The sequence below is a fragment of the Sceloporus occidentalis genome, unplaced genomic scaffold (genome assembly GCF_023333645.1).
Source record: "Sceloporus occidentalis isolate IW3139 unplaced genomic scaffold, rSceOcc1.0.p SCAF_124, whole genome shotgun sequence".
Taxonomy (NCBI): Eukaryota; Metazoa; Chordata; class Lepidosauria; order Squamata; family Phrynosomatidae; genus Sceloporus; species Sceloporus occidentalis.
In genome coordinates, this window is record NW_028317104.1 from 1,558,688 (window position 1) to 1,584,848 (window position 26,161).

Consider the following 26,161-nt stretch of genomic DNA (forward strand, 5'->3'; position numbering starts at 1 on the left):
GAGGGTTAAAAGGCATATCATGGGCCACAGTGCCATATTGGTGTGGCAAGCCTGGGGGCAGATGTGCGTAACTGGGGGACAGGTTGGAAAATACAAGGAAAGAAAAACAAAAAAAAATATTTTTCTCAATCATAGCTTTTATTTAAAAATGAATTAACATTTACTGGTAAAACTTTTTTCCTTTAGGGTCGTCTTATATTCAGGCTTTTTTTTCCTAAGTTAATATTCAGATTTTGGGGGGTCGTCTTATAATCAGGGTCGTCTTACGGTAAGTTTTCATTGTGTTTCTTATGGAAATTCATGGAGGGAGTTTGCAGAATATTTATTCACTCTTTTCCCCACTCTCCAGCTAAATGCTATGCAGGGTATGGGTCCAGGTGAACATATCTTCCTGGATGCGAGATGCTCACCTCTTGTCAGCACCAGCACTGGTTCAGCAAAATGCTGCAGGGTGGGGTCTCTTCCGAGTCCTCCCACTGATTTTACCAACAGCACTTTCCTGCCACAGATTAGCTGCTTCAACCAGTCAATCGGTGAAAAAGAAATGTCAGGCTCTGTAGGAGGATGCAAGCTGTTGCAGCAGGGCAGCTGATTCTGTCAACATAAGATTTTTATTTTATTTTGGAAGAATGTCTATTAAAGTACTCACAGAGTACAGTATAGTGAGTGTGTCAGGTACACTAAACAGATTAAGCTTCTAAAGAGGGACCATCATGACAGAGAACATCTTAATCAGTCAAAGCATTAAACCAACCAGTAACCAACATGACAGTCGAGCACTAATGAGGAAGAACTAGATGTTATGAGCACCCTCCTTCCATTTTTAAAGATTCATAACAAATAAAAATTACATAAATGTAGATGTTTTTTTTACAATGGAATAATGCATAAAACAAATCTAAGTTGACAAACTAAAAATTAACAAGCAGACTTGTACAAGTTTATTGACTGTAGCTGTGTTTCATAAAAAAAGGTACAGGGTAGATACTGGATCTTGCACCTCAGCACAGCCACCTGCTACTCACCACTGCAAGTGATCAGCATCACAGTTTGTTGTGAATCCTGCCGACTACGCCAATTGTTGTGGTTCAGGATTCACAACAATTCACAACAATTCGCGTAGTCGGCAGGATCCACTTGATTGTTGGGAGAATGCTTTGTTGTTTTGCAGTAATATTTGCTTGTTGTTACGGTGTGTTAGTATTAAGATGTTTGCTTTGTTTAAAAAGAGATCACCAGCTGTGGGAAGGCAAGAACGGTCTAAGTATGGAACTAAGTTTAGGTTGTTGGCAGTCTGTAGCTCAAGAGTTGTTTAAATATGCCGCCCCAATATACCCTGAGACTGGGACAGAGTTGGGGAACCACGCTTTGAGGTTGAATCTGAGTGTGTATGGTAAGAATGAGCGAAAGGCTGCGAGTGAGACAGGATGGATTATTATGCAGGCACTGCAGAAAGAAGTGCAAAAGAGGTTAGAATTAGAAAATGAGTTAAAATATGTGCAAGATGAGTTGATAATGACTAAAGAGTATATGCATAGCAATGCTGCACGGGTTACACAGCTGGAAGATAAGTGTACAACTATAGTTGTTAACAAGATTAATGAAAATAAATTTAGGAGCCTTGCAACTTGCAGTAAGAGGGAGGCTGATCGTATGCATTGCACAGCTATAAGTAATAAGTCAAATGTAAAACTACATAAAAGAAATGATGTTGTTGCTGCAGTCAAAGTGTTAGATGAGAAGCAAAGTAATGGTAATCATAAAATTATCCAAAATCACTGCAAAATTATTGCAAAGCCTGTGTCTGTATTAAGCCCTTCGCTTCAGAGACAGTTATATCAGAGCAGGCTACTACACAAATTTCAAGGACCAATAGGTAAAAGGGAAGCCTTTAAATGTTTTGCATGTGGTAAAATAGGACATTTTGCCAGAAATTGCCACTCTCACTCTCCCAAAGGACACCATGTTCAGGAAAGACCCATGGTTGATAGCTGGAGGCAGGGAGATAAGAGTTGTTTTAATTATGCTAGGTGGGGATCTCATGGAAGAGGTAATGGTGCTAGGAAGGACTACATGAAGCCCTGGATTCCCTACCATTTTATTAAGGCACAGAAAGAAAGATTTGAAAATGAGCTACAGCGTAAAGTAGCAGTGTATATGAAGGAACTGGACACTATAAAGACAGAAGTGTCCAGAATAAGAGGAATGTTAGGAAACAAAAAGATAGCTATATCAGAAGAAAACTAGTGTGCTCTTCTAGATTTGTTTTAATTTGTTGTTATAACATATGGTACTAATCTATTTGTTTAAAGTATTTGTTTTTCAGAGAGAAAAAAAAAAAGAGACGATACTAAATGAAAAGAAAAGAAAAAGAAAGGAAATAAACCTGTGAGAAGATCGGGATATTAACATATGTGATTTCTTGCAGGAAATTTACATTTTCAAAATATTACTAGAGGAACTTCAATCCAGGGCTTGATGGTGCCTGGATCCAGAGGGCTTCACCTGTTTGTAAGCGCCCTGGGTTATAGACCGGAATCCTTCCAACGTTTCATCAAGTAGTCGTTATGACCAACGGAGTTCCACTTGATATTGTTTTGCTGGGTTTCTTCATCATCTCTGTAAGCTGACCATCTACCGAAGCTAAGTATTATTGTTATGTTATTGCAATCTGTTAAGACTGGTGTGTGACTTTAATTCTGCTGATCATTAAAGTATAATTACCATTCACCACAGTATTTAAGTATTTCTCACCATATGATCGACTGGAATACCTCATATTATATACCATTTGTATATCAAGATACAGAGTGTATATAGATTAAATACATTTTATTGTTGTTATTAAGGTTCCCTGATTACCTTAATTAAATAATTTAAAGTTAGAATCAGGCCACAATCTGTGCAACAATTGGCATAGTCGGCAGGATTCACAACAATTGGCGTAGTCGGCAGGATTCACAACACAGTTGCAGAAGAGGTTTGGATCAGCACATGATTTCTCTAAGCCACAAGCACACCTCTGAATTCCAGGACTGGAGCCACCCCAGTAAAAATGTCTAAAACCTCGTCTTATAAATCGAGCAAATACGGTAAAAGGACCACTCAGCTGCCATATGCATAGTGCATATGATGGCTGGATTGTTTTAAATCTATTACATTTTTTTATATATACATACAGTGCTGTGAAGAAGTATTTGCCTTCTCCCAATTTCCTTTAATTTTTGCATATTTATCATAATTAGGTGTTTCGGACCAACAGACTAATTTTAATTTTAGACAAAGATAACCTGAGTAAACACAAAATGATGATTGCATGTATAGAAAGAAAAAAGCTATCAATCCTACCTGGCTCTGTGTGAAAAAGTAATTGCCCCCTTAGTTACAAAATCAGTTAACCAAATTGAATTGATTGGATTCAGTTTCACTAGACACACCCAGGGATGATTACTGCTAGCCCTGTTGAATCTAAACATCAAATAAATAGAACCTGTCTTGCAAAATGAAGTAGGCTAAAAGGTCTCAAAAACCAGCACAGAATGACATGATCTAAAGAAGTTTTCATTGTGTTTCTTATGGAAATTCATGGAGGGAGTTTGCAGAATATTTATTCACTCTTTTCCCCACTCTCCAATGTCTATTAAAGTACTCACAGAGTACAGTATAGTGAGTGTGTCAGGTACACTAAACAGATTAAGCTTCTAAAGAGGGACCATCATGACAGGGAACATCTTAATCAGTCAAAGCATTAAACCAACCAGTAACCAACATGACAGTCGAGCACTAATGAGGAAGAACTAGATGTTATGAGCACCCTCCTTCCATTTTTAAAGATTCATAACAAATAAAAATTACATAAATGTAGATGTTTTTTTACAATGGAATAATGCATAAAACAAATCTTCTAAGTTGACAAACTAAAAATTAACAAGCAGACTTGTTCTATACTTTGGTTTGCTGCATGTTTATTTCCTCATAATTTCGGTATAGACCAACTGTCGGCCATCTCACTTGTACAAGTTTATTGACTGTAGCTGTGTTTCATAAAAAAAGGTACAGGGTAGATACTGGATCTCACATCTCAGCACAGCCACCTGCTACTCACCACTGCAAGTGATCAGCATCACAGTTGCAGAAGAGGTTTGGATCAGCACATGATTTCTCTAAGCCACAAGCACACCTCTGAATTCCAGGACTGGAGCCACCCCAGTAAAAATGTCTTTCATTATTTCGCCCCATCCAGAAGCTGTAAGGCAGTCCAGCTGTTATAATAAAGATAAAATATAGATGATAGTATGTGAATATTCTTTGTTAATTTATTTATTAACAGTAAACGGCAAGTCCCTATCCCTGACTGTTTTTATTTGGTAGGGTCCACAGAGAAAATCTGCTGAAGCCAATATGTCTGCCTGCTACCTCATTTAAAAAAGAGGAAATGTATGGACAAGAGGCCATAGTCTAAAACTAGAGGTCAGAGGTTTATATTTGATGTAGGGAAGTTTATAGTTTACAGAGAGGGTGGTAGATAAATGGAACAGTCTCTCAGCAGAAGTGGTTAAGGCTATTACAGTAAGGCAATATAAACATGAATGGTGTAGGCATAACAACTATCCTGACTATAGGACTGGGCTATGGGAAGGACATTATGGAACTAGAAAAAGTCCAAAGGAGGGCTACAAAATGAATAAGGGGATTGGAAGATACTAGTTATGAAGAGAGACTAAAAAAGTTAAGATTATATACACTGGAAAAACGGCGTCTTAAAAGGGGATATGATAACATTATATTAATATATGCACGGCAAATATAAAGAGCTCTTCAGCGACCTGTTCATTAACAGAAATGTTCAAAGAATAAGAGGTCACCTTCGGAAACTGGAAGAGCGGAGAGTCATAGACTACTAAGAAAGATTCTTTACAGTAAGGACAATAAAGGCATGGAATTTACTGCCAAGGGAGGTGGTGGTATCAAATACATTAGATGCCTTCAAAAGGGGTCTGGGTATTTTTTTTTTAGAAAGGCATGACATACAGGGCTATAAATAGAATATTTTAGAGCTTCTTGATCCAAAGAGAAATCCGAATACCTTTTGGAGCCAAGAAGGAATTTTTCCCCCTGATGGCAGAACTTGATGGACTTAGGTCTTTTTTCAACCTTATGTACTATGTAAAGACTGATTGGGGTTGGAATCCATACATCAGGAAAAACGGGCAGACTAGCCAAATGGTTCTTATCTGTCAAATGCTATGTTTCTATGCATATTTTGCCTTAAATTAGATATCTATAAGTAGCTTAACTTGTCCTAAAAATAGTTTATCTAGTTAGTGTAGTTGCAGTAGAGCAAAAAAAAGATGAAAAGTTGCCTGAACTTGCATTTCAGATTGGACACATAGCAAATACAACTGTGTGAAAAAGAAAGCACACCCTCTTTGAATCTTTGTCAGGTGGGGGGGTACGGAGCATGGCGCAGGCACCACTACACCAAGTCCAGAAACGCAGTACAAAAAGGGGCAAATCCAAGAGAATAGTCGGGGTCACGGTCCAAAGGTCAAGGCAGGCCGCAGACAGCATAAACAGGAGACGAAAGCCAAAAGTTCAGGATACCAGGGACTCAGTGCCGTGCCGTGATCGGGAGGTCCGCGGGCAGGAGTAGACCTCCTGCCCGATGGGTCCCGCAACGAGGGACCCGAGACTCTACGTGGCGCACGGTCCTGGGACCGTGCGGCCACGTCGCAAGGAGGCTGGCCGACGGGGACCGCGGTCCGAGGCGACGGACCCCGCAGTGAGGTAGGTGGTCCCCGCCGGGTCTGACAACATATCAGGATATAATAGCAATTATCTGTTTTTAGCAGGTATAAGAAAATAGGCAAATACAACCTCAAGTGAACAACACATGACATATTACACTGTGTAATGACTTATTCAACAAAAATAAAGCCAAAATGGAGAAGCCACATGTGAAAAATTAAGTACACGTTATGATTTAATAGATTGTCAACTTGATCAACTTTTAAAAGCAATAACTTGAAATAATCGTTTTCTTTAACCCCTTAACGACAAAGCCTGTACATGTACGGGGTTGCCGTGCAACATAACGACAATGCCTGTACATGTACGGGCTGCCGTTAAATAGCTGCATCGCCGGCTGAGGCTGACCATGGATCCGGGGAGGATCAAAGATCGTGGCGGTGGTGGGCTAAAACAGCTTAGGAAGCCTCGATAGAGGCACGTCAGTAACACTACCCCCTACCCCGATAGCCTTGTGATTGCTCCGAAGAGCAACCACAAGTGCCATCCTGTAAATGATGTTGCCATCATTCACACAGTGGCATTAACAATAGATCTGAGTTCACAGAGGGTCTATCCAGCAGATAGGTACTGCATCCAACCATGCAAGGTCAGTGGAGCCCAGCTCAGAGTGATTAGTAAAAAAAAAATAAAAAAAAAATAAATATAGTTGAAAAATGTTACATTTTTTAAAAAAAATATGGTAACATGTAAAAATCCCTACTGTCACCAAAAAAAAAAAAAAAAAAAGTTTAATAAGCAAGTCCTACAATTCTTTATCTTCACAATAATTCCCGCATGGAAAGAGTTAAAATATTGGCATTACAAATGCCCATAGGGTGTCTAGTAAAAATGCATGAGTTGATGGGGCAAATCGAATAGGCCGGGTTCAAAGATGTCCCAAATATCGGACATGGGGGCAGTAGGATCAGATGTCTAAATGGCAAAAAAATACACACCTCACAAAGGCGGCCTTTTACCTCCCAAATAACCCTAAAAACTCATGCATGTATTGAACACATATTGGGGTGTTGCTCGACTCGGACATATACCATAAATTTATACCTGAAGTACAACGTGTATGAAAAAAAATTAAAAAAAATTTACTACCATGAAGTTTCACAAAGGCTGGTGGTAAAATTAGTGCATGGAAAGGGTTAAAATGCCAGCATTTAAAATACCTTGGGGTGTCTAGTTTTAAAAAATATATGATTTGATGGGGTAAATTGCATTGGCCGGCTTCAAAGATACCCGAAATGGCACATGGGGGGAAGAATTACCAGATATGGAAAAAATGTTGAAATAGCAAAACGCTACCTGTACTTATTGCCCCATAACATGCAGAAAAAAGCAAAAAAACATTGGGTATTTCTAAACTCAGGACAAATTGTAGAATCTTTTTAGCAGTTTTTTTCATGAGTTTTTGCAGATGAGTAAAAGTTTTTTGTTTAAAAATTTAGAAAAAGTAATTCTTTAACAAAAAATACCCATATTTTATATTTTTTTTATAGTAAATTAGATGAGCCATTGTCCCACAACATACTACGAGTAAGAACCCCTATTGTACTTATGGGGTTAAGACTATATCAGTCTCTTGCATCGTTGTGGATGAATGTTGGTTTGCGAGGTTTGCGGGCATAAGGTCCCGCCACAGCATTTCAATAGGGTTGAGATCTGGACATTGACTGGGCCATTGCAACACCGTGTTTCTTTTTTTCCAGCCATTTTGTTGTAGATTTGCTGGTTCACTTATTGCTCTGTTGCATGACCCAATTTCGGTCAGCTTTAGCTATCGGACAGATGGCCTCACATTAGACAAGTTAGCGGTCTACTCAATGACCTTAAGGTGACTGAGTATTGGGGTGAATTTGCTGTGACATTTACTCCTGGGAAGATTGGCAACTGTCTTGAATGTTTTCCACTGTTGAATAATCTTTCATTTATTTAGAAACGGCCTTACAACCCTTCCCAGATTGATGGGCATCAACAATTGCTTCTCTAAGATCATTGCTGCAATGATCTTTCCTCCTTGACATTATTTGTGTTAACCTATATGCTCTAGACCAGCAAACTGCTAAAACTTCAGCTTTTATAGAGGTGGTCACACTTGCTGATGATCAATTAATCAAGAGCATTTAATTAGCAGCACCTGTCTGCTACTTAAGATCTTAATTCCTATGGTAGCAGTAAGGGTGTATAGTTTTTTCACACATTGACTTTCCGTTTTGGCTTTATTTTTGTAGAATAAATCATGACACTGTGTAATGTGTCATGTGTTATTGTTCATCTGTGGCTGTATTTACCTAATTTTCAGACCTGCTAAGGAACCGATGATTGTTATTATGTCCTGATCTGTAAAACCATAGAATTCAAAAAGGACATACCGTATTTGCTCGATTATAAGACAAGGTTTTTTCCAGAGCAAATGCTCTGAAAAATACCCCTCGTCTTATAATCGGGGTCGTCTTATAATCAGACCTCAAATAGGTCTGACTATGAGACTAAGATCCAGATCCCCCGCAGCGATGCAGGGGACCTGAATTCTCCTGCCCCCCCCAACTTACCGGTACTTCTGAGTCCCCGGTGCTTAGTCCGGGCAGCGTGTAGAGCTCTACGCGATTCGCGTACACAACTTCCGCTGCAGCCGGGAGGAGGTGTGGTTAGCGGCGGGGGTTGTCTGCATCCATCACACAGACCTTCCCCCGCTGTCAGAGAAGTTGTGTACGCGAATCGCATAGAGGTCTACACGCTGCCCGGACTACGCAACGGGGACTCAGAAGCTCCAGTAGGTTTGGAGGAGGGAGTGTTAAATGGGGGGCATAAGGCATTTCTGGAGGCAGAGTGCTCTGTGAAATGCCTTTTAACCCTCTATACACCACTCTGCCTCCTGAAATGCCTTATACCTCCCTATATGACACTCTGCCCTATAATATGCCTTTTAACCCCCTAAATGCCAGAGTGTCATATAGGGGTATAAGGTAATTCTGGAGGCAGAGTGGCACATAGGGGGTCAAAAGGCATATCATGGGGCACAGTGGCATTTAGAGGGTTAAAAAGCATATCATGGGGCACAGTGGCATATAGGGGGTATAAGGCATTTCTGGGGCAGAGTGGCCAGCCAGGGGGCAGATGTGCATAACTGGGGGAGCAGGTTGAAAAGAAAAAGGAAATAAAGCTGTAAATTCATACATAAAGTAGGTGTGTGGGGAAAAATACACACAAAAAATACTACTGCAAACTTTGAAAAAATGCTGGTGGTAAAATGTGTGCATGCAAAGAGTTAAAATACCAGCATTTGAAATACCCTGGGGTGTCTAGTCTTCAAAAATATATGGTCATACTGAAATAGCTGGGATCAAAGATGTACCAAATAGGGCATGGGCAGTGGATCACCAAATGCCAAAGTTCAACATTGAAAAATGCTCATGCCCCAAATGTGGCCCTTTTCCCCTCAGTCAGGCAAACCCATTCATGTGAGGTGTCGCTGTACTCAGGTGATGTTGCTGAACACATATTGGGGTGTTTTATGATAATGACATATACCAGGACCTGTTAATCCATACCTAAAGTAAAATGTGTGTGAAAAAAAATGCAAAAAACTGGTGGTAGAATTAGTGCATGGAAAGAGTTAAAATACCAGCATACCGAAATGGCACATGGGGGAAGAATTACCAGATTTGGAAAAAATGGTTTTGAAATAGCAAAACGCTACCTGTACTTTTTGCCCCATAACGTGCAGAAAAAAGCAAAAAAACATAAAAACATTGGGTATTTCTAAACTCGAATCTAAAGTAGAATCTATTTAGCAGGTTTTTTTTCATTACCTTTTATAGATGAGTAAAAGATTTTTCAACTAAAAGTTAGAGAAAGTCATTTTTTCTAAATTTTTCACCATATTTTTTTTTTTTTTTTTTTTTTTTAATAGTAAATAATATGATACAATCAATACAAAGCCCTTCTTGTCCTGAAAAAAACAATATATAACTTGTGTGGGTTCAGTAAACGGGAAAGAAGAAAATTACAGCTAAACACAAGCAGCGCAGAAATGTTAAAACAGCCATTGTCACGAAGGGTACAAAAAATAAAATCAGCCATTGTCATGAAGGGGTTAACTAATCTTGTCACTCAAACACGAATTATGTAACCAAATATTAAAACTGCACCAATTTCAGTTACAAAATTGTACAGTTAAAAATCTCTGGTACTCATTATCCATTTCATTCACCAGTAAACCTGGTTGTTACTATTGATTAATAGCTGAATAGTATAAGTAGTATTTCCTACTTACAAGGTGTATTAAGGAGCCTGGATTTGTAGCAAGAAAACTCAATTCGCTGCTCACAGTATTCAGACCCATTTGCCAATGCAGAGACCTCCCCCCAGGATGCGTTCCAGTAATGCACCTCTCCCATGTATGGTTGGTCTGGACTAGAACCTAAGACTTTGGTAGCGTAATACCGGTCATGGTGCACAATGGTCCAAGCTCTCTCTGCTAGTGGAGTAAGAAAAAGAGACATCAAAATGACATGCATTTCAGAGACCAAAGGATAAATCCAACGACCTGTCTAAAATCTAGACTTTCATTTTAATGGGTTTGTGAGTGTTATGAAGAAATATTCACTGTCTATTGTGCTATTACATACTGTATGGCAGTATTTGTTTTATTTACCCCCCCCTTCTTTTTTTGTAAAGCCCTCTCCTGTATTCACGATAAATGTGAATGGGAGAAAAGTATTCATAGCATCAACTATTTCCTAGACCTTATGAAGTTAAAAGTAAGTTTATGTAAAATATCACAGTATGGCCATCAACTGAGGATAAAATTAAATTATTAGCAATTAATTCAGATAATTACCGTACCTGAGACGTCACAGTAGACAGTAAACGGTTTCAATGGCCCGCTGCCATCTGGATCCACAGTGTAATTTCCAGAGTATTTTCCACTGACTCTGTATGCATCACAGTTTTCCCTGTAAAGTGCTGAGAAATTGGACAGAAGGAATGTAGGAACAGTGCTGTTTTTAGTAGGGTTAAAGTAGGATGATGAACAGAGACTCAAACTATACCAAATATTAATCAAGATAAAGGTGATCTGCAACTTTTTTTTATTTGGGAAATCACTACTGGGTAAGCAATAAACTACATGGACAAAAGTATTGGGGCACCTGACCATTACACCAACAGGGACTTTTTCTGACATTGCATCTTTAATACATAGACATTAATATGTAGTTGGTCCCTCTTTTGCAGCTTTATGAGCTTCCACTCTTCTGGGAAGGCTTTCATCCAGTAGAGTGTTTGTGAGGTCAGGCACTGATGTTGGATGAGAAGGCCTGGCTCACAATCTCCATTCCAGTTAATCTCTGAGGTCAGGGCCCTGTGCAGGGCAGTCACGTTCTTACACCAAACCCATCCAACCATGTCTTTATAGACCTTGCTTTACACTGGGGTGCAGTCATGCTGGAATAGAAAAGGGCCTTCCCCAAACTCAGGGGAGGGCTGGCAGCCTAAGGCCTGGGGGGCAAGTCTAGTCAAGTGGCCCATTGTGCCACCGAATCAGCACACCATCCATGCCCATGTTTTCCTGATTTTCTAAAGCATATTTATGTAACGTGATGGGACTGGGAGTAAAATAATTTATGTTTAATACATTAAAAAACAGCTTATCTTTGTAACAAAAAAATTTTTATATGTGGAAAAATTGGACCCTAGGCAGTTCCTTGGGCCTCTGCCACACTGACCATTGATTAGGGAAGACTGTGAGAGTCAGTACAGTCTTCCCTCCTCCTGACCCTACTGTGACATTGAGAGGTCCTCTCCCTGTAATCATCCACAGAGTCCCTTTGTCCCTCATTCACTAAGCCACACCTATCTTCTACTTACTCCCTGTAGTTTAGCTCAAATAAACAACACATGTAAACAGCATGTGCATGTATAGATCAACTGAATAAGAAATACAAACCCTGTATTTGCAGGTATACACAAATAATGTATGGAAGCATAGCATAGCAGATACAGATCAACAGAATAATAAACAAACCCAGCTTTGCAGGTACAGATCAACTGGAAATCACATAACAACTAAGCATTAAAGGTATAGATAAAACCCCCTAAATTACAGGCATAGATCACAGGATACACACCTAGATAAAACCCCCTAAATTACAGGCATAGATCACAGGATACACATTAACAAATTACACTCCAGAGTGAGCCAACTTTGTCTCCAAACAGCCCAGCGTGAGCCAATTTTGTCCCCAAACAGCTCGCCCCGACACCGATACATGCAACACCGACACCCAAACACACACACCAGGACAGGCTCTGCCACACCGACACCCAAACAGACACACCAGGACAGGCTCTGACACACAGATACCAGGACAGGCTCTGCCACACTGAGAACCAGACACACACGACAGGCTCTGCCACACCGACACCCAAACACACACACACCAGGACAGGCTCTGCCACACCGACACACACACCAGGACAGACTCTGCCACACCGACACCCAAACACACACACACCAGGACAGGCCCTGCCACAGACAGCCAAACACACACACCAGAACAGGCCTTGGCATACCGACACCCAAACACACACACGGACAGGCTCTGCCACACAGACAGCCAAACACACACACACCAGGACAGGCTCTGCCACACTGACACCCACATCCAAAATGCTTTCCACACTGGTTTGCTGTTTGTTTTTCCCCCTTGTGTATTGATGCCCCAGCCAGCCCCGCTTTGGTTTTAATGTATTTCCCCCCACACCCTTGTGTATTGCCCCATGTGGATTTATGCCCCCAGCCAGCCCCCTTTGTAAATTATGCCCTTTGTGTATTGCCCCATGTGGATTTGTGGCCCCAACACCCTTGTGTATTGATTTATGTGATGTCCCCAGCCAGCCCCCCTCCCTGCCCCCTTTGCATTGTTAATGACCTATGTATATTGAACCCAGCCACCCACCCCGCACCTTTGAGTATTGAGTTATGTGGTGCCCCAACCACCCTGTTGTGTACTTATACCCCTAGCCACCCCCATTTTGTATTTAATTGTTGTCCCAATGCACCCCCCCTTTGAATATGGCTCCCCTTCCGCCTATTACCCCAACTATTTTTAAAAAATTTTAATACTTACGTTTTTGCTGCCATCCTTCACTGCTGCTGTCCTCCAACGTGCTCTTCTAACTGTCACTGGGAACTGTTCCGCGTGACTCCGCCCCCTTGAGCGGACCATCACATTGACGATGTGACGTACCGCTCAAGGGGGCGGAGTCACACGGAACAGGACACTGGGCGGCACTGTGGAGGCACTCTGGCCGCTTAATGATTTTAAAGCGTCCAGCGTGTCTTACCGCCGCTTTAGGACTCACAGTCATATCGGCTGCAATGGCATCTCGGTGTGCCGGCCAGTTCAGCCCTGGCCGAATCGGCCACTTAAATGGACGGCCGCGCGGCCGTTTAATGTAGAATCAGGGCGGCCTGGGGGGCAAACTGTTCCCACAAAGTTGGAAGCATTGCTTTGTCCAATGCTGAAGCATTAAAATTCCGTTTCAATGAAAAGGGGCTCGCCCAACCCCCCCCGCTAATCAGTCCCATACCATTATTCCTTTACAGTTGACACAATGCAGTCATACAGGTAACGTTCTCAAGGCATCCGCCAAACAGAGAAACGTGATTTGTCACTCCCCAGAACATGGTTCCACTGTTCCAGAGCCCAATGGTGCCATGCTTTACACCACTCAATCTCATGCTTGGCATTGTACTTGATGATGTGAGGCTTGCATGCAGCTGCTCGGCCATAGAAACCCATTCCATGAAGTTCCTGTAGCACAGTTGTTGTACTAATATTAAGGCCAACCCTTCAGCTATGGAATCAACAATCGGTGACCACGCCCTGTGACTTTACATGGTTTTCTGCTCCGTGGCTGAGTTGCTGCTGTTCCTAAATGCTTCCACTTTCCAATAATATTACTAACTAAAGTTGACCGTCAAATTCAAGTATCACGCTTGAATTAACTGAACTCTTCAGAATGACCAATTTTTTCACAAATGTTTGTAAATGCAGACTGTGTGCTTGATTTTTACACCTGTGGTAACAAGTCGATCGAAACACTTGAATTCAATAACTAAGAGGTATCTCCCTATACTTTTGTCCATATAGTGTAGCCCTTTAAGTTAGTTATACTTAACGTGTATAAAAGTAAAACAAAAAAGTGTCTCTTTTAATATAAATAATGAGAGTGCACATATGCTTGTGAGAAATGATGTGGTCCATACAAAACACAAACAAAATTAAAGGCTGCCATGTACTTTTAACTTAATCATCTTAGTGTTGCTTGTTATGAAGACCAACACCCTGTAATATAATCAAGAAATTCACTTACATTTGTGGCATGTCTCCCCCTTGTAGCCAGTCATATCACAGATACAGAAAAAGTCATCCCATGACTGGTAGCAACGACCCCCATGTTCACACGGATTAGGTCTGCACCTATATAAAAGAGTTCTGTTAAATTATAATAGTTATAATATTGGCCTCCCTAGATCTAGCCTCTTACAACACCTTCTAACAAAAGTGTCCCTTTTTATAACACAGTCAATCAAGTTCAACTGTTGATCAAGAAGGCAAACTAATGAATATTCATGTCACTCTTAAAGTGACATTTGTAATTTTTCCTCCTCCCCCTAATTAGGAGGGTAGGAGGATCTGTATTGTTGGAGGGATATTTAAACCCTCATTTGGCACTACACCCTTGCTTGTGTTAGTGCCTTTTTGCCTACACTAGCATTTGTATCCTGATTTATCTCTCTGGTATTGACTCCTGCCTGAACCTGACCTCCGTTGTTTCGCTGCCTGCCCTGACCTTTGCTTGTGACCCCGACTCCTCTATTGCCTGACCCCTTGGATACCGTTATTTTTTTATTTTCTGTTCCTGAGTTTCACCCTCTCATTACTCTCGGTGGTGAACGGCCTGTATCTCCTGTGCCCTGGTGGCAGTGCATCCTCTCTCCACCAGGAGACGCCGATTCTGCAGCGTGGATCCAGAACCCGTACCTCGGTCGTGACAGTTTACACAGGCCTGCAATATGGATCCCGCAGAATTGGCAAGGATGTCCAACCATCAAGAAAGACAAGATCAAGTCTTAGCCGCTCATGCGTCTCAGCTCCAATCCTTGGAACGAAAGTTGGATGGCGTGGCTGACATGCTCAGATCATTGGCCACGAATCTTGCACCTACAGTCTCCCAAAGTGCACCTTCGGACGCCTCACCTCCCGCGCCTGGAATAGGCACTTCAGTTAAAGCACCAAAGATGCCATTGCCTGAAAAATACTCTGGAAACCCACATGAGTGTAGAGGGTTTCTGAATCAATGCACTCTACACTTTCGTGCACATCCTCACACCTTCGCTTCCCACAACAACAGAGTGACTTTTATTATCAATTTATTAAAAGGAGAAGCGTTAGCATGGGCCTCGCCGTTATTGGAACAAGACTCTTCCATTTTGGACGACGCCGACACCTTTATTGCTTCATTTAGGGCTGTATTTGATGCTCCTGGGAGACGTGAAGCAGCTGAATCTAACTTAATGGAGATACAGCAGGGAAGAAGAACAGTGGCTCAGTATGCCGTAGAATTCCGCACACTCGCATATGAAACTGACTGGAATATCAGCGCGTTAACTTCTGCTTTTCGTAGGGGGCTGAATGAGCCCTTGAAAGACGCCCTCACCTACTGTGATTTACCTCATGATCTGGAAAATTTAATTATTCTATGCCTACGGTTAGAAGCCAGAGGTCTGGAGAGAAGATTTGAACGGGAGAGAGAACAAGACAGAAGGCCGTGTCAATTTCGGCCTCCGGTTCGTCCAATTGTTCACACATCTTCTGAACCAGTTCCTGCGGCCGCGGAACCTATGGAAATAGGCCCAGTACTTCATCTTTCGGCTGAAGAAAAACAGCGTCGTAGATCCTTAGGCCTATGCTTATACTGTGATTTACGCATGCCCCAGGAAGTCAGGGAAACTCCAGAACCTAGTGAAGATCGGAGGTGCTTCACTAAGAGCTACTGTAGCCACACCTCCTCAACCTCAAAGACTGTTTGTTCCCATCAAGCTGCAGTGGCAAGGCCACCAAGTGGCCACCCAAGCTTTCATTGATTCAGGGGCAGCAGAGAATTTTATAGACAAGACCTGGGCTCTGGATAATAATATACCCTTAAAGCCAAAGACTCAGAAGATGGCTATTTCTGCGTTAGACAGGACTCCCCTGGGAACAGGGATGGTGTCCTCTCAAACGGACGTTATTGGTGCAGTAGTCGGTGTTCTACATTTCGAGGAGACACAATTCGATGTCCTGTCCAGTCCTCACATACCAATGTCATGGCTCCAATCTCATAACCACAGCATCGATTGGAGAGAAGGGCAGATTTTGGCCTGGAGTAAGGAGTGTTTAAAGAATTGCTGCAACACTCCCACTAAGTTAAGTTTGATACTGGACACACCGGCTAAAGACCCCCGTCAGTCTCAGTACTGGGACTTTCTGGATGTCTTTTCTAAACAAAAGGCGAACACTTTACCTCCTCACCGTGCGTATGATTGCGCAATAAAGCTGTTACTCGGTACAAATCCACCTAAGGGGCACACGTACCCATTATCTCAACCCGAAATGCCCCTGCATCGATTACCTTGGGTTAAATAAGATAACTGTAAAAAATAAATACCCTCTTCCCCTCATAACTGAATTATATGGCCAATTAAAGGACGCCACCATCTTTACCAAACTTGACCTCCATGGGGCGTATAATCTGATTCGTATTCAGGAGGGTGATGAATGGATGACCGCTTTCAATACTCGATACGGGCATTATGAATATCTAGTTATGCCTTTCGGACTGTGTAACGCTCCGGCAGTTTTCCAGAATTTTGTGAATGATATCTTTCGAGACATGTTGCTATCCCATGTTATGGTGTACCTAGATGACATCTTGATTTATTCCAAAAATCTGACTGAGCATCGGCGACATGTTTCTCAAGTATTGCAGCGTTTAAGAGAACATTCACTATACGCCAAGGCCGAGAAATGCGAGTTCGAATGCAACAAAGTCAAGTTCTTGGGTTATATTTTATCATCCGGACAGTTGGAGATGGATCCAGACAAGCTAGCAGCTATTAAAGACTGGGAAGAACCTTCTGACGTCAAGGGCATACAACGATTTGTGGGATTCGCTAATTATTATTGTCGCTTCATCCGGAACTTCTCTCAAATTATTGCCCCAATCATTGCACTCACCCGGAAAAGGGGCGAATCCAAAATCCTGGACCCCAGTGGCGAAAGAGGCTTTTGCAAAACTAAAGTTGGCCTTTACGACGGCTCCTATGTTACAACGACCCAAACCAGAGTTACCTTTTATCCTGGAAGTCGACGCATCAGAAAGTGGAGCCGGGGCCATTCTGTCCCAGCGTAATCAAGAATCTAATAGTCTTCATCCATGTTCATACTTCTCTAAGACCTTTACTCCAGGTGAATGAAATTATGACATCGGTAAACGGGAACTGTTAGCTATCAAATTAGCCTTAGAAGAATGGCGACATCTTCTTGAAGGCACTACCATTCCCATTACAATCGTGACCGATCACAAGAATCTGGTATATATTGAAAAAGCCAAAAGACTTAATCCCCGACAGACTCGATGGGCATTGTTTTTTACCCGTTTTAATTTCTCTATCTCGTTTCGTCCGGGTTCAAAGAATCGTAAAGCAGATGCATTGTCCAGGAAACAAGAAGCACCTAATTTGGACACCCCTGTTGAACCAATCATACCTCCTACCAAAATCATTGCCACCATTCACAACACCCTCATGTGGCACGTCTCCAAATCACAGACACCTCGTCCTAAGGGACTGACACCACCTCCTGGGAGATTATATGTTCAGCCACGGTTTCGTAAAGCCGTTTTATCTTGGGGTCATGCTTCTCCAGTAGCGGGTCATGGGGGAATTCGGAATGTGAAATTTCTTCTCCAGAGACATTTTTGGTGGCCTTCTATGACTTCTAGGACATTGTAGACTTTGTACAAGCATGTAACGTATGTGGTCATAATAAAATACCCCGCATCAGAAATAATAAAATACCCCGCATCAGACCGGCAGGATTGTTATGTCCACTACCCGTTCCAGAACAACCATGGCAACATATAGCCATGGATTTTGTTACAGACCTACCTCCCTCCAAAGGCCACACGACAATTCTGGTTGTAGTTGATCTGTTCAGCAAGCATTGCTCATTTTATCCCTCTCTCCAAACTGCCGTCTGCCAGTACCTTAGCCGAGATCTTCATGAAAGATCGTACGTTTACACGGTGTACCTCAAAGAATAATTTCCGATAGAGGATCACAATTCATTTCCAGGTTTTGGAGGGCCATGTGTAAGCTCATGGGTATCGAACTGCATTTTTCTTCTTCACACCACCCGCGATCCAATGGACAAGCTGAAAGCGCTAACCAAGTACTAAAACAGTATCTTAGGATGTATGTCTCAGAAGACCAGTCAGATTGGTCTACATTATTACATCTCGCTGAATGGTCTTACAATAGCTCATTTCATGAATCTTTAAGGATGTCTCCTTTCAAAACAGTTCATGGATACGAACCCCAATTATGGCCTCAGGAAACCAGTTCCACAGGGGTTCCAGCGGCGGAAGCTCAATTTCGAGTTTTGCAAGATCATTGGGCAATACTAGCTGAACATTTAAAGAAGACAGCTGACAAATATCGGTCCAGAGGACCTATGCTTAATCCCGGTGACTCTGTGTGGCTCTCCACTAAATATCTGCATCTTCAGCAAGCTGCCAGAACTTTAGCACCCAAATATATAGGGCCGTACAAGATTAAAGCAAGAATCAACGAAGTTACCTATTCCCTGGTTTTACCTAAAACTTTGCGCGTCAATAACACATTTCATGTCTCGTTGCTTAAACCAGTGGTGACCAATCCAGTCTCTTCCTCGGTCCGTGTTCCTGAACCAGTAATGATACAAGATGAAGAGGAATATGAAGTACAGACTATCTTAGATTCTAAAAAGAAACGGGGGCAATTACAATATTTTATTAGATGGAAGGGATACGGTCCTGAGGAGAGTTCTTGGATTCAGGCCTCTGATGTTCATGCTCCTGCCAAGATACGTTCTTTCCATTCCAGATTTCCACAGAAGCCTGCTCCTGGTCGCCAGGATGGCAATCGTAGGGGGGGGGGGGGTACTGTTACCGCTCCCGTCGTGTTGCCGCCGGCAGGGACGCCGAGACGCAGCCCGCGCGGTCGGCTCCCTGCTCGCGCCGTCGTGGTGCGCTGCCGCCGGGTCCGTCCTCCTTCGAGACGCGCGTCCCGGTGAGTTCGAGGGATTGTGACGGGGCGCCCGCCTCTACGTTGTGAGAGCCGTTCGCGCATGAATATTCATGTCACTCGTAAAGTGACATTCATCACCTAATTAGGAGGGTAGGAGGATCTGTTTTGTTGGAGGGATATTTAAACCCTCATTTGGCACTACACCCTTGCCTGTGTTAGTGCCTTTTTGCCTACGCTAGCGTTTGTATCCTGATTTATCTCTCTGGTATTGACTCCTGCCTGAACCTGACCTCCGTTGTTTCGCTGCCTGCCCTGACCTTTGCTTGTGACCCCGACTCCTCTATTGCCTGACCCCTTGGATACCGTTATTTTTTTATCTTCTGTTCCTGAGTTTCACCCTCTCATTACTCTTGGTGGTGAACGGCCTGTATCTCCTGTGCCCTGGTGGCAGTGCATCCTCTCTCCACCAGGAGGCGCCGATTCTGCAGCATGGATCCAGAACCCGTCCCTCGGTCGTGACAGCCACTCTGCCTCCAGAAATGTCTTATACACTCCTATATGCCACTCTGCCCCATGATATGCCTTATACCCCTATATGCCACTCTGGTATATAGGGGGTTAAAAGGCATATCATGGGGCTGAGTGGCACATAGGGGGTTAAAATGCATTTCTGGAGATATATATATAACTGCTAACAGCAATCACACTCCTATCAAGCCAAGGCAGCCAGTACATGCAGGAACCTGGGGATGATAGTAGTGTGATTACAGCCTCCCTATGCCATGCTACCACCCCCCTTACACATCCATGCTATCACACACACACTCATTCACAAACATTTAAATACTCATTCATTCCATTAATCACACATACTTGCTCAAAAACCCTCCACCACCACCTTACCTGAACTGCAGATCTCCCACTTGCAGACTTCTGCAGGGGCCCGGCTGTGCGAGCAACTTCTCTGGCCCCGCCCCCAGAGGAAGGAGGGGGGAGGTAGAGTTATGTGAGGACTAGCTTCCTGTTCTCCTGCTGCTAGTAGCAGAGACGCTGCTCGCGACCAAAGCAGCATGGCTCCAGCAGACATTTTTTTTGAGGTCTGATTAGAAGACGACCTCGATTATAAGACGTTTGCTCTGGAAAAAACCTCGTCTTATAATCGAGCAAATACGGTATTCCATTACTCCAAAGCAAATTTCCTGCATGAACCATTTCAAAATTTGCTACAAATGAATACCCCATCAGTTATTTCTTAAAAACCTCAAGTTTTTCTACTGGCACCATCTCCAGGGGCAGTAAATTTTTCGCTCTAACTGTGAAGAATGGCCTTTTCTGTTTTTAAGTTGGAACCATAAAATGTGGTTTATGGAGTGAAGACTTTCCTGTAAGGGACAAATATGGATCCATACTGTAATAAGGTCAACCTTTAGTTTGCCTTTGTTTAAGTTAATAACGCAAATATAATTAAGTCATAATCCTACGTACCTCTGGATGAATAAATAAGCATACACATAAATATTAAACACTTGAATATTTCATATCATTAAACAATGTACCACCTGTCAGCAATAGCACAGACATTGAACATGACTTCCGAAAAACTCCCCAGCCAGCCCAGTTGCATTCGATGGAAATCCACGGGTTGCCCATCAACACTTATCATCTGCATGCAGCCATGGAATGCTGTCTGGTTGGAGTTGCATCCAGATCTAGCAGCTGGTTTTGGACAACCTGTATGATATAAATTCCAATGTAAAGCTTAGAAATAATTATATATAAACAATGCAAAGGCCTAATAACAAAATTCACAGGATATAGTCCTTTACATTTTACATCACGATTACATATAGTAGATTAATTATGTTATCCAGGACTGCCTACCTCCAAAGTAGTAAGTGTCCCCTGTGCGAAGCTGGAATAGATAATTAACCTTGAATTCTGCTCCTTCATCCTCATCAATGATGACTACTGCTGAGTTCTCTCTGGCCACCAAAGACACAGAATGCCAAAATCCATCGTTCAGTCTATAACCTGCAGATAGATAGATAGATAGATAGGATTTCCCTATGCTCTGCCCTGTACCTCTGATTCCTTGATTCCAGTCTTGTTCTTTGCTTCAGCTCTGTTTCCTTTATAAGGTGTGCCCCACCCAGGTGTTCTGTTTGTCTCAGTCTGCAGTCTACAGGTATGTCTTTCTGATATGTGTTTAGTTTCAATGTTCAGCTCTGTGCTATTGCTAGAGTTAACTGCGCCTCTATTGTGATTCAAAGTGTTTTCCTGTTACTTGACCCTTGGCCTGATTCTACTGTTTCTGATCCTGTGCTGCCTGGTATACTGACCCTCGGACCTGCCTGACCACGATTTCTGCCTGACCCCTTCATTACTGTGTTTCTGCCAAAATGTTGCACACAATCAAATGGTAATACTGTCTTCTTTCAAAAAGGCCATTTTTCTTATGAAGCAATCATAAGCAATGATTTAAAAAATACACACCTGCTGCAAATACCAGTTTCTTTGTGTGAGGCTGAGAAATAGAGACGTTGATCTGACCCTCACTTAGGGCCATTTCCAGGGAACCCAAGGAGCCAGCAAACTTAGTGTAAAGTAGAAGACCAACAGTGTCCCATGTCCGAAATTTAAAGCTCACCATCATCTTTGTATTAGCAGGTACACCTGGTACCATCAGGTAGTTGTTGATGCCAGAAAAAGTCACAGGGACATATGGCATCTCCACACAGGAATTTCGCACCTTGCCCTATAATGCGATTACATAAAATGAAAAAAATAAAAATACTTATCTTAACTAAGAAAAACTTCCTCACTTTCCATCTAAGCCCTTGGCCTTCTAGTTTTAGACTATGACCTCTTGTCCTAACATTTCTCCTCTTTTCAAATAACTCTCACTTTATGTACTTAAACCCATTTATATATTGAAATGTTTCTATTACATGTCCCTTTTGACTCCTCCATGTCACACTCCCCCAAATCATACATGACAATATCCTTTAGTCATTTCTAATATTTTGATGCAAACCATTCACCATAATATTTAAGAGTCAGAGCCTTTACAATTACAACCAATAATCATAACCAATCTCTTTCTGTTACTAATGTCTCTAAAACCCAGCACCCTACCTGCCTTTTTCAAACATATTTGCATTGCTTGCCTAGCTGTAGGTCCTTAGAGATAATTACTTGTACATCCCTCTTTTCTGAAACAACATTGAGACTCATAATCTTAAATTACCCAATGCCATCCATGAACCATTTTGTCCATAAGTACCTGGGCACCAAGGGACTGGACAGAGGTGTTTCCATGTGATACACATTGTGCATCACTATATACCCATCTAGCCTAGACAAGTAGCTAGCAAATGTTTTTGAACTTTACGGAACCTTTGCCTCTTAGTTGTGTTAAATTCTTTTCTAATAGAGGGCAAATTGCATTAAACATATCGTGCTTCAATAAGAAGAAAATAGGTTCTAAATACAACGAACCCAGTAGTACAGAGAAAAACAATATTCATTGTGTGGTATTATTGATGTTATAACAAAAATCTATCTTTAATTAAAAGGCACTGATTGCATTAACAAGTAGCTTCCGGCAGAACTATTAACTAGCAACTAATACATGTATTCCATATGACACCAGGAAACCTAATGTGGGTTAAATAAAATATTGTATTTGTGTTAATGGACAAAAAGCAAGAAAATGAAGGCATGCACCCTGAGCTATTGTTTTGTGGGAGTGTATAGAAACTTTAAAGCCATGTCATGAAGATGTTAAACCCCAAAGGACCATTAATTCACTACATATGTTTGTCAATACAAATCTGGAACATGTATAAGGAAAAACGAAAAAAAAAAACTACAACTTCAGCAATAACCACAAAGACCAATGGAAAGCTTTTGAGAATCTCTACGCACAGGGTATGTAACAACCCCAGCCTTTCCGACTGTTCTGCACACTATTATCAGCAACGCCTGCCATTAGGGTTTTAGTGCTCTATGCAAACCATGCCTCTGGGTGTTCTCTCCCTATATGCACTTGCTTGATTAGATATGAGAGAACATGATGTTCGCACTCCTCACTATGGGGAGGCTATGCAATCCAACATACTGTTGGAAAGCATTTAATATGTGTGGGTGAGAAACATATCAACTCTATTTGTGTCCTGGGGAAAAATGTCCTAGTTTGCAATCCTAGCAGGAAGCTAATAGGAAGAGGCCATGAAGGACAGAGAAAGACAGCTGCGGTGGATGTTGAAACAGCAAGAGAAAGATCAGCAAACAGGTCAGACTCTAATTAACCTTTTCAGGATCTGCTTTCCATGATTATATGAAGAAGAAAAAAAACAAAAACACACCATACTCTAGTGTATGAACTGCAACTGCTGAGACCCTTTACTGGGAAACTGACCAACATGTGGCAAAAAATGTCTGATCTTTGTCAACGTACAGGGGATTGGTAACTGTTGGAAATTTATATATTTTAGCATTATTATAGAAGTTAGCCTTCCCTATGTGTGTCTACCCTGTGCAATCTACATTTAGATGCAATACATTTATTAAGGAGGTGTGACTTAACAAGGTATGCAATTATAAGTAATTAAATGTTGTAGGCATGTCTACTTGCATACTCACCACAAAACGAATTGAAGATTTCTTCTTACGTGCCAGATCTGCAATATTGACACCATTGAAGAGAATGTTCTCTAGGCACCCACGGAAGTTCTGTTTGTGGGTGATGCTCTTTTCTTGATGAACAATACCAGCAAAAAAAATCTGTGGTGAAAATGTCATACTTTAAGGAACCAAGCCCATGTGTATATTAAGTGAAATCATTTCTTCTTAAATGGTAAATGGAATTCCTAGTTGCCAAACCTAATCCCTTTAGCAAACGCGTTTTGTGTTACACTATATACTGTGTATATATATATATATATATATACATACACACACATATATTATTTATGCACCATACCCACCTCTGTGTCCAGATCAAGCTGTTCTAAATCCCCTTTGCAGCGAATGTGACGTGTTTCGCCATCAAGAGTTATGTTAAGATCACGTTCATAGCGATTGATGTATATGGAATGCCAATGTTGATCATCTAGTAGGCTCCCCAATTTGATGACTGTGTGACCATCCACTGGATAGACGGGGCTGTCTCCTGTCAGTTGCGGAGAAAACCAGAGATTAGTTTGCACATCAAGGAAAAATAGCAATTTTCATAAAGACAGACACTTTTTCTTTGACCCCCCATTCACTTTTTTCTGATTGAATTTACTGTATTTGCTCGATTTTAAGACAAGGTTTTTTTCCAGAGCAAACGCTCTGAAAAATACCCCTCGTCTTACATTTGAGGTCGTCTTATAATCGGACCTTAAATAGAGGTCCGACTACAAGACTAAGATCCATATCCCCCTGCAGCGCTGCAGCGGACCTGGATCCTCCTCTCTGGCAGCTGGTGAACGTCTGCACGATGGGCAGAGACAACCTCCGTTGCTACCGGGGCTTCTACAAAAGAGTGCCGGTGTGACCTGACCTTCCTGTGCTTCGCCATAGAAGCCCCTGCGGAAGTTCAGGGTAGCTGTGGAGGTTGTCTGTCTGCGGAGGCATACCTGGGGGCAGAGTAGCATATCAGGGGGGCAGGGTGTCATATAGGGGGTATAAGGCATATCAGGGAGGCAGAGCTGCAAATAGGGGAGTATCAGACATATTTGGGGGACAGAGTGGCATATCTAGGGGCAGAGTGGCATATATGGGAGTGTAAGGCATATCTAGGGGCAGAGTGGCATATAGGGGTGGTATAAGGCATATCTGGGGGGTAGAGTGGCAAATCTGGGGGCAGATGTGCATAAGTGGAGGCAGATATGCATAACGGGGGGACAGGTTAGCAAATAAAAGGAAATAAAAACAAGAAATGCATTTTTCTCAATCATGGTTTTTAGTAAATATAAAAAATAGTTCACATGTGAATTAATATTTACTAGTAAAACTTTTTTCCTTTAGGGTAGTCTTATATTCAGGCTTTTTTTCCTACATTAATATTCAAATTATGGGGTGTTCTTATAATGAGGGTCGTTTTATATCGAGCAAATACGGTATGGTATACACTAGAAATTGGAGGATGTCCCTAATGACTCAGCCTTGCTTTCGAGGAAGAAAGAGTTTGCATCTCTCTTTGGGGAGTGCGACCACAGAAGATGAAAACTGGAGACCAAGTGGCTACTGCAGCCTTACATGACACAGTCACCTCATGTTTTCAGTTTTTTCAGGATTAAAGCATGACATGTTAAGAGTGAAAAAGCAGATTAGACATGATTTAGCCTTCTCAAATAAAAATTGCATGGTGTGTACTGCCACAAAATATGACCTATCAACAATTATGATTGTCATATTACATATGAAAGTTATCACCATCAGAATATTAAACAGTTGCATTTTACAGGTGGAAACATATCAAGGACCTATTGAAATTGAAAGCAAATGTGAACATATGTGCATCTGAAATGTAAAATTTTTGTCCCCTAAGATGAAATCATAACTGAATCCTGTATTGTAACCTGTGATTTTTTTATTTTTTTTTTTAACATTCAACAGAAAAATAGAAATTATAACCATCAGCAGTACCTTTTTCCGTATGAGAAGGTGAGTACCAGTGTATCCAATGTTATGGATATTCCAAAAACCTTGACTTTTCATGCACAGAAACAATTTCTAACTTCACAAAGCAGGAATAAACATAGATGTGTCTTTAACATGTCCCAATCTGAACGGTTTGTACTAGTAACTTGGAAATTCATAAAAAAATATTCACCTGTTTCCTGCACTCATTATCTAATCTAAACCAGTTTCTTGATTCTACTAATCCTTCTATTGGCAAAGGAATGCAGACCCTGTGTGGTGGACAGTATTTTGCTCTTCTATTAACCATCCCATCAATAGTGCATCAATTATATTTAACCTACTCGCATTGCAGTATGTGTCTGTATTGCATGTGTTGTTTTTTTTAGCTTA

The 26,161-nt window shown here is 41.7% G+C and overlaps 1 protein-coding gene across 1 annotated transcript in view; it reads right to left on the reverse strand.

Annotated features, from left to right (window-relative positions):
• Window positions 1–26,161, reverse strand: part of LOC149282011 (contactin-associated protein 1-like) — a 101,452-nt gene that overhangs the window by 32,344 nt on the left and 42,947 nt on the right. Inside the window, exons 16-24 of the mRNA XM_089498682.1 lie at window positions 24,127–24,311; window positions 23,783–23,923; window positions 21,632–21,893; window positions 21,020–21,169; window positions 20,698–20,869; window positions 14,182–14,288; window positions 10,648–10,767; window positions 10,076–10,279; window positions 4,106–4,262 (exon numbers count right to left, since the gene is read on the reverse strand). Coding sequence (XP_089354808.1) covers window positions 4,106–4,262; window positions 10,076–10,279; window positions 10,648–10,767; window positions 14,182–14,288; window positions 20,698–20,869; window positions 21,020–21,169; window positions 21,632–21,893; window positions 23,783–23,923; window positions 24,127–24,311 — 1,498 coding nt within the window. The remainder of the gene's footprint in view (window positions 1–4,105; window positions 4,263–10,075; window positions 10,280–10,647; window positions 10,768–14,181; window positions 14,289–20,697; window positions 20,870–21,019; window positions 21,170–21,631; window positions 21,894–23,782; window positions 23,924–24,126; window positions 24,312–26,161) is intronic.